General features: G+C 43.3%; 1 protein-coding gene across 1 annotated transcript in view; it reads left to right on the forward strand.

Moving 5' to 3' along the window:
* trim9 (tripartite motif containing 9) overlaps positions 1 to 15,000 on the forward strand; it is a 75,451-nt gene that overhangs the window by 33,314 nt on the left and 27,137 nt on the right. The window contains exon 3 of the mRNA XM_063224209.1: positions 3,218 to 3,340. Coding sequence (XP_063080279.1) covers positions 3,218 to 3,340 — 123 coding nt within the window. The remainder of the gene's footprint in view (positions 1 to 3,217; positions 3,341 to 15,000) is intronic.

Raw genomic sequence — 15,000 nt, forward strand, 5'->3', positions numbered from 1 at the left:
ACAGCTTTGGCTGGACCCGGGACAAAAATCTCTGATTGGGCCCCCCTTCCACCGACACCGACACCACCCCCCCACCCCCCCGCCAAAAAAAAACCTAAACAATTTCATCCTTCTGAAAACACAACATTGTTCTATCCATGCAGTCCAGCCTACATTTTTTTTAAAGAAACAAGATAGATAGGATTCTCATTCCTATTAATAACAGAAGAGTGGCCTGAGTGTAATTTGGCAATTTGAAGGCTTGCACATCAAAACTATGACCGTTTGCTAAACTGACCTCAAGTGACGTGACAGAGAGCAAGTGAACAGGAACACACAGAGTGTGCTGCTGTGCTCCCTCCCTCATCAAAGCCTCCCACAGCAGGAGTAGCCTAACACTGGAATATGTCAATTTACAGAAAACTATGCACAACGAATCTACACTGTATTTCTCCTCACAAAGTTAACAGGTTGATAATTTGTTAGCATCTGTGCTAAGCGGAGATTTAGCAATAGCGTTGCATAGCGCTGTTTAAAAAGTTGGTTGTCCTTCTCCTGGCAAACGTGCGCCTGAGGCATTATCCCACACAACCAGAGATTATATAGGCTAGGCCTACTCTTAGAATCTCTGGTATGATTGTGTGGGCTCATATGCATTTTATTCTTAACTGACAGTCAGATTTGAAGCACAATGTTATTAAGCTGCTGTTCTGGTTAGGAAATAATACAATGTCCGTTTTCTATTGTGTTCATCCGTGTGCGCGTCCCTACCTGAAACATTTGATTTGCGGAGTAGGCTAATGCGCATATTCATAGATTCTATTAGATATAGGCGTAAGCAACACAGTATAATTAAGCCGTTGTAATCAAATTATTCAGTGCCCCCTCTCTGTCTGATTGATCTCCGTGTGTCTTGCTCACGGCCTCCTGTGTCAGTTAGGCTACTTGACGACGGGACTGGAAAAAGTTGCCCTGTGTCTTACCTGGATCTGCTGCACAGCTGCTTTTACTGGTACCTGCTGCATCACCCGAGTCTTTTCTGAAATATTTATGTAGAGAACCCCTCAGGCTTTTGGCTTCTTCATCTCTTTTTCGCCTTTCTTTCCTTTTCAGCGCTCCTGACTTGCATGTTGTTGACTAATTGGCTCGCGCACTGACCACTTATCGAATGATGTCGTCTTTTTTTCTAGAAAGACCAAACCATTTTGGAATAGGGGTGATAGGGGGTTATTGGCCGTTTTTTTCAAGGGCAATGAAGGCAAATATCTACACGTCATTGTTTGAATGCAAATAAAGAACCTTTCTTCCCTAAATCAACACATTTTTGAAGTGACCATATGATAATTAATCCCAACGTCATGGGGGCCCAGTTATGGGCCCCCCTAGTCCAGGGCCCGGGACAAAAAGCCCTTTTGTCCCCCCCTGTCGGCGGGGCTGCATGCACGCACGCATGCACGCTCTCACGCTCTCACGCACTCAGACACATGGTGCAGTATATCCAGGTACAACACACACACACGCACACCTGCAAGCGCGCGCGCACGCACACGCACGCACACACACACACACACACACACACACACACACACACACACACACACACACACACACACACACACACATACACACACACACACACACACACACACACACATACACACACACAAACAAACATGGTGCAGCACATTCAGGTACAACACACACACAAACATGGTGCAGCACATTCAGGTACAACACACACATGAAGTGAGAGACAGAAAGAGTGGGATTATTCAGACAAATGACAAGTAAAAGGGAGGATTAAGTACGGAAGATAAGGAGGCTGACTGCACAAAATAACAGCGACAGATGGAGGGAAAAAAGAGGGACATGGAAGGGAGGGAATGATATGGCAGGGGCACCCAGAAAAGGGCAGAGAGAGAGAGAGAGAGAGTGCAACAGAGAGATGGAGAGAACAAAGAAAGAGAGCGAGAGAGAGAGATAGAGAGAGAGCGACAGAGAGAGAGATTTACCGCAGCGCTCGTTTATTTTATCATTGAATCATTGTCACCAATTCACGACATGACCTGAGAGAGAGAGAGAGAGAGAGAGAGAGAGAGAGAGAGAGAGAGAGAGAGAGAGAGAGAGAGAGAGAGAGAGAGACAGTGACAGCCAGTCAGACCTCCTATAGTCCACTGCCACCTGCGAGGGCACAAGGGGACACATTACCATCTCACCCATCTGTTTCAAATGGCACCTTGTGTCCTACATAGACATGGAAGGACACTTGTTTTCTTAAAGGCCACGGGATGAAAGACACTTTAGCTTTTCGGGATGCAATGCAGGTGCCTTAACATCAGTGGATATCCACACCACATTGCCAGGAGGTCTGGGAAAAAGTTTATTGCAATGCAATACCTGAAATAGGTATTGCAATCGACCGACATTCAGATAAATAAGTGGCGAGCATTATATTGAGTAGCACCCTGGTCGACATAAGCTCAGACGCTACACCTCTTTCACACCCTGCCCCTGGTGAAAACGAATCAGCGACAACCTCTTATAATAGCAGACAAACACCGCTAATAGTATGTTATTATTGCAACCATGTGGTAGTAGTGTGCAAATAACGCGTTTAATAAAAAGTGTTCCTTCATAGTTCTCAGTTTTGCATGAAAATGACTTTTTACAACAATTGTGGTAGATGTACTGTATTGGTATCTGTATGGGCATCCACATTGACATACTACAATATCTCAACTTTGACTCTGGTGATGTGTCCCCAAGTATCAATAAGTATAGCGTGGGTTTGGAAAAACCTTATTGGTTTAAGTGTTTTCACTGATTTAATTGGACGATGGATGCTTTCTTAGTGTACGTACTTTTAAATACACATATCTACAGTCATCAATTTGGTATAGTGATGTACCTTGGTTTTGTCTGTTTGTCCCTTTCTTCGTATATATATTTTCTGTATGTCTGTTTTTATGTATGTTTTTCTCTGTCTGTTGTTGGTATTTGTGTTTGTTCATGTGTGTATGTTTTTGTTTTGTTTGTGTGTCTGTGTATGTGTGTGTTTGTGTACGTCTGTGTCTCTGTTTATATCTGTGTTTGTGTGTTGATGCGTTGCTTGTTTTTTGTGTCTGATCGTGATGTGATGACTGTGTGTCTTGTGTACACATGTGTCGATGCGTTTGCATGTGTGTGTGTTTGTTTATGTTTATGTGTGTGTTGTCTGTGTGCGTGCCTGTGCACCCAGGAGAACGGCGTGGAGTTCGAGGCTTGCCTGGTGGCGCAGTGCGACGCCCTCATAGACGCCCTGAACCGCCGCAAGGCCCAGCTGCTCTCACGGGTCAACAAGGAACACGAGCATAAACTCAAGGTGAGGAAAATAAGCCGCAAAGCAAAGCGCACACAAAAAACATTCTCATGTACAATACTGTATTACATACACAGTACACACACATAGATATACACGCACTCAAACTCTCACACACACACACACACACACACACACACACACACACACACACACACACACACACACACACACACACACACACACACACACACACACACACACACACATACCAACGCTTTACTCAACAGAGAGATATACAAAAAATGCAAAACATGCCTTTTACGCCCCTTCCATGCGTAATTTCCCCACCTCCCAGTGCTCAGTTACACTCTCAACATTCTCACATGCACAAATGCATGCATGCACACACACACACACACACACACACACACTGCATTGATGGCCTATGGCTGGGGTCATCCATCCTATTGCTCGCCACCCCCTACTCCCTCCTCTACCCCCTTTAGAGCAGGTGCAATGTTCAATAATTACAGTCATATTGGAGAAGGTGTCACTTTAACCTTAGGCTGTGTGTGTGTGTGTTTGTGCGTGCGTGCGTGCGTGTGTGTTTGCGCACGCACACAGTATTCCATGCCCGAGGATGGGCAGATGGTGTTTCATGGGCGATCTCTCTCTCTCTCTCTCTATCTCTCTCTCTCTCTCTCTCTCTCTCTCTCTCTCTCTCTCTCTCTCTCGCGCTCCCTCTTTCTCCAATATGTGAGGGATTTAACTGATTAATTATTCACAGGATACTTAATGTCTGTCTTCCCTCACTTGGACACACTCACACTCACACCCACTCAGCTGCTCTCTGGGGCTTTGGAGGGGAATAGATATGGGTACAATCATTCGTTTTTATAGGCTTATCTTTTAAACATGAGATTGGCGATATGGATGGAAAGCATCCCATCATTTTCCCCCTTTCAGTCTGTCCAACATCACATGAGTTTCACACCTTCGTTTGTGTGCGGTGTGTCTGTGTGTTTGTGTGTGTGTGTGTGTGTGTGTGTGTGTGTGTGTGTGTGTGTGTGTGTGTGTGTGTGTGTGTGCTTGTGCTCGCGTCTATGTGTATGTGTGTGTGTATGTGAGTGGGTGGGTGGCAGGACAGCTACAGCGTCTGTGGTGTTACAGGAGGCATAGATTGTGCTTGCCTGTGAGTCATCACACCACCGCAATGAAGACCATAGTGATGTCTGTATTTTTTTAAAGTATTTTTTGGGGCTTTTTAGACCTTTATTTATGTTTATACGAGAAAGGGCAGTGAAGGTGGTGCCAGGAAACGAGTTGGGAGAGACAGATGGGGAATTGTTGGCAAAGGGCCTGGGTCCCCTTACGAAAATGGACCATGGTTTTACTATGAGAACTGAACCATGGTCATGTTTTTTTGAGCCCATGGTTTAACTATGATTCAACCATGGTTTGACTATGATTTGCCCATGGTTTAACTATGGATGTAACCATGGCTTAACTATAGATTTACCATCATTTAACTATGTAAAATCTAACCATGGTATTACTATGACAACTAACCATGGTTAATAGTTATTCATTATATTACAGTGAGCTGACGCCTTTTTATCCGAAGCGACTTACAGGCTATTGGTTACAATCCCTGGATCAATGTTAGGGGCCTTGGTCAAGGGCACTTCAGCCATGGATGGAGTTCTACGGAATGGTGAGGGCAGGATTCGAACCTGCAATCCTTTGATCTAGATTCTAGAGTCCAACTCCCTTGCCATTACACCACGGCTACTCACAAGTAGCTATTCAGGGTTTTCGTGTTTTCTTGGGTAACCAAGAAAACCATGGTTTGTGACTATGGTTTAACCATGCACCCCTTCCACAACCATGGTTTTAAAAAAGGGCTTTTTGGGTGGGCGAACAAAATATGGTTTGGGGGGAACCATGGTTTATGGTAAAGAGTATACTATGGTTATACGTACCATAAGTTAAACCATAGTCACAAACCATGGTTGTCATGGTTACACTAAAAACCATGGTTAACTATAATCACAGTAATGCCATAGTAAGCCATAGTACAATTATGGTAGGTTCAGAGTACTTAGAGTAACCATGACATACCATGGCAGAACCATGATAATCATAGTAATACCATAATAAACCATGGTCCATTTTCGTAAGGGTCAGAATGGAACCCGGGTCGGTCGCCCAGTAGACGAGTGCCCTACCGTTAGTGCCATGGTAGGGCCAGAACTGTGTGTCTTTGAAGACTCACACTGACTTCTGGGGACTCTTCGAAGACACACTGACTTCTGGGGACTCTTTGAAGACTCACACTGACTTCCCTAGTCTTCGGAAGCGAACCGGGGCCGGCTGCCTAGTAGACGAGTGCCCTACCACTTAGCACAACGGTAGGGCCAGAGCTGTCTGTCTTTGAAGACTCACATTGATTTCTTTAAACTTGAAGATGTTTCACTTCTCATCCCAAGAAGATGTGACACGAATGACAAGACCAACCAACCCTACCGGGTCAACATGCTTTTTGTCTGACTGGTTGGTCAAGCCTTTCACCGTAGAGGGGTAATCGTACCTGGGCCATGAGTCTGGCCTGACTCTGTCCTCTAGTTACATCTCTCTAGTATAGTACATCTGTCTAGTTTTGAATCTGTGTAGCGAGTTACTGATATGGGCACAGCACGGTGGCAATGCCGTTTGCATGCCCACCGTTGCTTTCGCCATTCACCATTCCCTTGCTTATTGTGCTCTTCTTGGCAAAAGTAAAGCAGCAGAAACATTGCTTTACTGACAGGTTAGGTTTAGGGAGGGTTTTGATCAGGGCATAGGAATTATGTTGCCTTCACCAGCTCGGGACCTCTCGAGACAGCTGACGACACTGCTCACATGACAATCGAGTTCTGGAGTTTGGCGCATGAACGCCACTGATCCCGGAACAATCGGGATTCATGCGTGTTTTGTTTTGGTTCTCTTTTCTTTTTTTCACCTCACCTTGAGCCTCCACACCCACGACATATCATTTTAGCTGAAGTAAGCTAAATTAAACAGTCAGAGACCAGCATTACTGACACGTGTGCATCTGCAATTGAATGACATTGACTGGTGTTACTGATAGTGATTACAAGATGATATTTTAGCATTTATGATACTGTTTACATGTCAGTTGCATGCATGGGCGCCATGTTGATGATGCGTGTGTCGTCACACAAAACACAAGCTCGGGAACTCGTTCTTCTATACTTCCGCCAGAGATCAACCTCGATAATTATCGATCTGACATTACGTCACCAAATGTTCACTCCCACTTTCCCGAGGTTTTAGGTCGGCTTTCTGGGGATTCTCGATTTTTTGAACGAGCCATTAGAAGCCGAGTTTGGCCATCTATGACTATGTGCTCCAGAGAGCAGGGAATGCATCGAAATCTGAATGCAATTACATGGGTGTAGTTTATGGGATGGAGGGTAGGGACATGTCCATACCACTTTTAAGATTATCTCAAAGTTTCCCCACCACCCTTTTCATTAAAGATATTTTTGGTCGTTTGTGACTCAATTTGTGATGGTACATTGTGAGCTTGACAGGAAACAAGTGGGGAGAGAGAGATGGGGAAGGATCGGCAAATGACGCGGGCCGGAATCGAACCCAGGTCACCGGTGTAGCAGCCCAGTGCCCTACCGTTAGAGTCACGGCAGGGCCTCCCCACCACTTTTTCACAAATATATTGTAAAAATATGAACTCGGGACATTTTGTACCCACCACTTTCCAAACCAAGCCTACACACTTGGTGGTGTATGTAGCTGTGGTTTAGCCCTGTCATGTTGAAGCATGGCTGTAGCTGTGTGGACAGGACTATTAAAATGCCGTTTATGCTGATGGTGGTATTTACACTCCGAAAAATCTTAACATTAACTGTATCATTGTATCAACGTTATATTAACTCATATAGTCCAGAAATGATGGGTATATCAGTTATGGTCAGCAGTTTGTGTGTCCATCTCATATTGCAAAATTGGCTTACTGGATGAATTGTGGTGACACCAGCAGAGGTGATTCCCAGGTAATATAGAAAGCTAAAGTAGAGAGGTCGAGAAAGAGAGAGGGAGTGTCACAGAGAGGGGCAGAGTCAGAGGGACAGTCAGAGATAGAGAGAGAGTGACTGGCTGCAATTTCATGCTTGACTTAGCTATGAAATTAATATCTCGTTCTCTCTCTCTCTCACACACACACACACACACACACACACACACACACACACACACACACACACACACACACACACACACACACACACACACACACACACACACACACACACACACACACACACACTTTCAAAGACTCATCATTTTCCAGAGCGCACTAGAAACCTAAAGAAACAGTGCTGTCTAAAATCCCCAAGTGTAGGGATGCCAGCTCCACCCCTCTTATTATACAGCATAAATGATCATATTATTGCCATTCTGCCCATCACCAGCCACTTCTGTTACCGCTCCTCCACAAATAAGACTTCATTAAAGTGATACTGTCCCATTTTTGGAAATAAGCTTATTTTACACCTCTCCTTGAGTTAAATGATTGGGTTTTACCTTTCTCCTGTACTTTCAACCGTTCTCTGGGTATGGCAGTACAAATTTTTCCTCCAAACTAGCAGTTAACGTTGAGTCCTATGAGACCAGCTGGCGGCTTACTGGTCTTATTTGATTCAATGTTAACTGCTTGAAGGGTTGAAAGTACAGGAGCAAGGTAAAACTCTATCATTTAACTCAAGGAGAGGTGTAAAATAAGCTTATTTCCAAAAATGGGACAATATCACTTTACGGGTAAAAGAAGTTATTACTGTGGATAAAGAGAAATCCAGCTCCCTTAAACATTGTAATCGTTACGGATGGATATGTTTTCTGCTTTCTAGCAATTGTATGGGTTGCAATGCAATTTGCCAGAGGTAGCCCACTAAATTGCTGACTGGTTATCCACACCGCTTTCGTGAAATTACAGCCCTGGTCATTTAGTTGTTGTGGTTGTTTCGGAAGTTATGGGTGTCAAGTTTGATATTTACTCTACTTCCTCTTGCAGTTCCACCTATTATATGCTGAGGTGCCCGTAGGCAAATGAAATCAATAAAATGGGGTTACAATACATTTGATGGTTATTCAGTTTGAGTTGAATTTTGCATCCATAGCCATGTGTATGGTTTGCCATCATCAGCTTTTGGAGCTGGAAACTGCTGTTGCATTGCACGCACACGCACATGCACACGCACACACACACACATGTACACAAAGCTGAAGTTATCCCCAAAGGATATCATTAAGACATCTGCACTGCTCAATTGCCTGAGAGAGAATCAGAACACATGTACACACACACACATACACACATATGTGTGCACACATGCACAAACACACACACACAGACACGCACGCACGCACGCACGCACACACACACACACACACACACACACACACACACACACACACACACACACACACACACACACACACACACCAGACATGTAACAGCTGGATGGACGTGTGTGGTTGCTTGTGTGTATACGTGCGTGCATGTGTGTGTGTGTTTCTCAAGTAATTGGAGATCCATCTGTCTGGAGTCTGGTGGTTCTGTGTTTTCCACTTGATTGGAATTTAACCCCGTACCACCACAGATCAGCTCCACTGTTTCTCTCTGTCTCTGTCTCTGTCTCTGTCTCTCTCTGTCTCTCTCTCTGTCTCTCTCTCTGTCTCTGTCTCTCTGTCTCTCTCTCTCTCTCTCTCTCTCTCTCTCTCTCTCTCTCTCTCTCTCTCTCTCTCTCTCTCTCTCTCTCTCTCTGTCTCTCTCTCTCCATCTCTCTTTCTCCCTCTCTCCCTCTCTCCCTCTCTCCCTCCCTCTCTCTGTGAATTGCACCTGCTTTTCTGTGTTTGCTTTTCTTACAGTATTTCTCAATTGGTTTTGTACATTTCTCGAATCTCTCTCGCAATTTGCAAAACATAATATTCATTCTCAAAACAGCTTTAACAAATGGCAAAACACCGTGGATGACCTGCAAAACCAAGTCTCTTGCTCAAAACCCAAGTTTTTGTGTCAATGAACATATCAGTGCCAGCAGAATGGTTAGTCATTGTGTCATAGTGTGGTCCGTGTATGGACAAGCTAGTCAAATCGATTTGTCATGTTGTCAATTGAATAGTACACTCTTTAGGATCTTTTCTGAAGCAAAAGGTTGTTTAGATTGGATGGGGAATGTTGTAAATTCGACTTTATATTACATTGATCAGATATGATGGTCCTATATATACATTTAGACTATGACTATTTATTGACAGGTTTTCTCATTGCAAAATAGGAAAAATAGCAAACTCTGGTTGAGGTGTCAAAATGTGCCCTCTATCATCCCTTTTTACCTGTCTTGCAAGCCCATGTGAAAACAAATCTAGAACTGTAAAGCAAAATAAATTTGAAACAATACACTGATACTGTATAAAGTGCACGTACTGTCTTGTGAAATTCTAGGGAAATATTGTAATTTTGCGTGGAGCGTAATTATAAAGGGCACATGAGGTATAGAGTAATATAATGCAGTACAGTGCCTATTGTTGTATTTCATGCCTGTTTTCTCTATCCCTTATACTGCCTTTGATTATAGAGAGTCAATATTTACCTGCAAGCAATTTACCAATTCAGATCACATTTATAGACAAAAATCCAATGGAAATTATACAGTGCTTATCACATTATGACAGCTTGGTAAATCATTTTGCATGTCAAAACTTAAACTATGACCTAGGGCCTAAATGTTTTGGGGGGTGCGATAGTTTCATGCATTCAGTGACAAAGCTTTTTTGAGTGATACGATGGTGAACGAAAAGCATTTGCTAAATGCTGAAAACTATGAAAAACGTATTTTACCATGTGCACAGGTAACGGCAGGAAGTCACAATTGAACAAGAAGTTTTGAGAATGATTATTCTGTTGTGAGAAATGTACAAAACCAATTGAGAAAAACTGTATTACAGACACCTTACCCATAAGGACAGTGGTATGATTGTGACATTACCTGTACATATCTACTGTATCTATCTATCTGACTTCCTTGAAAACAACAACTCTGTCTACACTAGAGTGACCTCGACTTGTGCGCTAAACGTTTAAAGACAAGCACCACCTGCCACTGGTTAAAAGGTAAGGAAACAGACAGTTGCGATAGCAGACAGCAGACTGAAGGCTGATGAAGCTTTGTACGCAGTGCTTAATTTGAGGGGGAGCAAGGGGGAGCTAGCTCCGGAACCTCAGACGAGATCTCCAGAACTTTGGATGGAACCTCAGGGAAAGACATCACATACCCCCCCCTCGGGGGGGGAGGGGGGATCCACCCATCCTCTGCGCTCCGGGACCTCCCGCTTGACAAATTAAGCACTGTTTGTACGCCAATCTACCCAATCAGCGCACTGGCTTACTGAGAGCGCACCTGCAAACAACTCACACACTCAAACTCAAGAGCGCAAGGCAATTAAGTGGTGGCAACAACAAAGCCAGGGAACAAATGGTTAAAGCAGGGCCGGAGCACTGGTATTGGGACAGGGGGGGCGGGAGATGTGTCAGAGGCGTTGGGCCCACAAAATATCGTAGAATGGGGCCCCTACAAGACGTTTGGCAATCGAAAGCCACTGGCAGGGGGGCCCCCCAAGTGGTGAGACCGGGGGTTCCTGGCCCCTATGCACCCCCACCCCCCCCTGCTCCGCCCCTGGGTTAAAGCCCTTACAGTATCTACTGTACTTACAATATCACAGGTTCTGTCAGAGCCGCTCTATTCAAAAATGAAATGATAAACAGAGATACATTTCGGAAGCTTTATTTCTGAATGCAGACATTTGTGTCTGGCTCTGTTCGGAGGAAGTTCCCCGGCTTCTCCATGAGCTCCATGGAAGCCAAAACAGGAAACAGCAGCATCCTCAGGTGCAGTGCCTTCCATTTAGCTGGAAAGGCAACACTAGAACAGAGCAAGCAACAATGACAACAGTATGACATTGTTTGGCAATGAAAAGTCTAGTGGAGCAAGGGAGGTGGTGGGTGCAAAGCAAGCAGCAAAAAGCAATGACAGGGAAACAAATTTGGTAGTTTAAGAAAAGCGCGCCAAAGGCCAGCATCCAATTGCGAGCAGCAGCTGATTAACCAAAGTGCAGCTGATTCGCGAACCGCTGTATGGTTTGAGTCGGCATCAGCCAATAGGCAAAAGGGCACGATGACTATGTGGTCTGCCAGAACTATTGCAGGTTGCTCAATTTATCATACAGGGCTTCTATGAACTCAACCATGTATGCTGTGAGGGCCTTCAATCCAAAACAGGGAGCATAGTGAAAGGACACCTTTGCAAATAATAAGAAATATTATTAACAAAAGAAGGGTACCGAACTAAGAAGTGCAATGTGGTGCACATAGGCGCAGTGATTTAGTCAAGCATGTAGCAAAAGATAAGATAACATGACATGACATAACATGACATACTATAACATATGACAAGACAAACCTTTATTATCTCTTTGAAAAAGAAATGTGTTGGGTATGGCAGTCAGAGTAGCCAGTCAAGGACTAAGGAAAACTAATGAAATAGCACACAGAACCAGAACAAGGAGAGCAGCCCACCGCCTACGAGCATCTGTTAACATCCAGCGATGTGGACATGCATCTCATCAAAGGGTGGTGGAGGTTTTGGTTGGATGTGGCGTTTGGCTCTGCATGTTGCAGGCTCAGTGGAAAGCTCCATCCCCTCTGTATGCTTAGCCTGGTTGTCGTGACACCAGAGGCTGGCTGGTCACTATGGTTACACAGACCGGGGAGGTTGCTTTCTTAAGCAGCAGAATTCTCCAACCATCAATCATATACACACACATTCTCACAGGCAAATATACACACTAACATGCACACACACACACACACGCACGCATGCATGCACGGACACACTCACGCATGCACGCACATACACACAGTGGCGGAACCAGACATTTATTCTTGGGGGAGCAATGGGGTAGCCACATGAATTTCACTCTTACACAAAGAAAAAACACTCAAACACTATAGAATATATAAAGAGAATGATTTTCTCGGGTTCTTATGATACCTGTGAGTGTTACCAGATTGAGCGGTTTCCGATTGTCATCTATGGGTTAAAGAAGGGCTTTGGGCAGGTACATATTCTGTAGAATTGTGTTCATATAAATCAAGACTTCTGTTTAATTCTGGCAGGATTTTAGTGTTAAGGCGTTCTTTTTAGTATTTTTGGGTTGGTAATCATTGGTCACATTTGGCAACCATAACACCCGCTGTGCACCCTATAACTGCACCCTTAAGTTTTAGGTCTCCTATTATGTCAAACAGTAATCAGTTATTTTTCGTGATTTTTTTGTAAGATTTTTTTGTGATTTGACCCTCAGAAACCCATTGCATTGCAAATGGCAAGATTTACAAAGAACCATATAGTGCCTTACATTGACTGAACTTAACTCAAATTAGGCCTACATATCCCAACACCACACAGTCATTTCCGGAGAGAAAATAGTATAGAAATGATCACATTCCAAGTAAAAACATGGCCATTTTTGTATACTGCTAGCTGTCTTTTCGGAATACATTTTAACCATTGTAGAAGTAATTATTTAATATGTAGATGTGCCAGAAATGTGGGAAACATAAGTTTTTGAGAAAAGTGATGCTGCTCTTTTTTGGAAGGAAAATGCCCATTACCTGGGTGCTAAGCCATTGGAATACACAGACAGGTGTGTACACCTGTAGTCTATCTGTGTTTGTGTATACGAGAATCATATAGTGATTTGAGATGATAAAGATAAGTGTTTCACTGAAGCCCTATTGCAGATTTTCATTTCTCAGAAATGAACTTAAAAGTTTCTGCATCAGAGACTTTGTAAAATTAGGTTGAAAGGAAACGAATGCTTAGGTGTCTGAGAGTTAATCAAATTATTTTCTACCATCTGTGTTTTTATGTAATTTCAAATTTCCCATCAATAATTTGAGTCTGAACTCAGACTGCACATTAAAGAGTTACAGTGGTGCTCATATGTTTACATACCCCAGCAGAATATACGCTTTCTTTGCGATTTCTCACCACATATGAAGGATTACACAAAACCTTTTTTTTCACTCATTGCTAGTGACTGGCTTAAGATATTTATTAGCAATCTTCTGTGTTTACTCTTTCAAAAGCATGATCACAACACAAACTACCCAAATGACCCTCTTCAAAAGTTTACATACCCTAGTTTCTGATGCTGAATATGGCCCTGTTTAACATCAGGGACCGCTCTAAATTGTTTGTGGTAGCTGTGGATAAGGCTCTTAATGTTCTCAGATGACAAAACAGCACATTCTTCCTGGCAGAATGGTTGTTTCCTATGAAATTATTGGGTGTCTTGCTGGAACCTCACATTTGAGGTTTCCCCTGAATGGCTCAATGATGTTGAGATCAGGAGAGTAAGCCGGTCACTCAAAAACTTCATTTTATTCTTTTTGAAGCTAATGACGGGTTGATTTGGCTTTCTGTGTTGAAATATTGTCATGTTGGCATGTCCAAACAATGGACCATGTGCAGTTTCAAGGCTGATGAGTGTCAAGTTTCCTCCAGTATTTTCCACAGGGCAATGTATTCATCATTCTGCGAGTATGGACCAAAAGTATAGTGCATTTGTAACTCAAATGTCCCCATGACATCAGTGGTCCATGACCATGTTTCACAGAAGGGCATGGTAACTTTCATCATAGGCTCCGTTGACTGTTCTCCAAATGGTACTGTTAATAGTGGCTGAAAAAAGTTCCATATTGATCTAATTTATCCAAATGACTTTGTCACAGGCATTCTGATGCTTCTCACTATGCTATTTGGTGTATCATATGCAAAATAACATGTTTGCATTTTTGTAGTAATGGCTTTCTCCTGGCAACCCCCAACAGCCCATCTTTCCTCAAGTGCCTCTTTGCTGTTTAAAACATTTTTTCATGTTGTCCTATATTTCACCTAAAGTTATTTTTTGGTTGTCCTATGCCTCCTGAACAATTTCCCTTGCAATGATCATTGCAATGCAATGATTCCCTTGCCCAATGGCTTGATTCCAACCAAACCCCCTCATATTGCATTTCTGAATTGAAATTCCAACAGTGCCAACATGACAATATTTCGACACAGAAAGCCAAATCAACCCGTCATTAGCTTCAGATAGAATAAAATGAAGGTTTTTGAGCGACCATCTCACTCTCCTGATCTCAACATCATTGAGCCACCCAGGGGAAACCTCAAGTGTGAGGTTCCAGCAAGACACCCAAAGATATTATAGGAAATAACCATTCTGCCAGGAAGAATGTGCTGTTTTGTCATCTGAGAACATTAAGAGCCTTATCCACAACTACCACAAACAATTTAGAGCGGTCCCTGATGTTAAACAGGGCCATATTCAGCATCAGAAACTAGGGTATGTAAACTTTTGAAGAGGGTCATTTGGGTAGTTTGGGTTGTGATCATGCTTTTGAAAAAGTAAACACAAAAAAATGCTAATAAATATCTTAAGCCAGTCACTAGCAACGAGTAAAAAAAAAAGATTTTGTGTAAATCGCAGAGAAAGCGTATATTCTGCTGGGGTATGTAAACATATGAGCACCACTGTACTTCCATACTAAAATCCAGTCACTGTAATGTTGCAATGCT

Source organism: Engraulis encrasicolus, chromosome 19 (genome assembly GCF_034702125.1).
Source record: "Engraulis encrasicolus isolate BLACKSEA-1 chromosome 19, IST_EnEncr_1.0, whole genome shotgun sequence".
NCBI classification, from domain to species: Eukaryota; Metazoa; Chordata; class Actinopteri; order Clupeiformes; family Engraulidae; genus Engraulis; species Engraulis encrasicolus.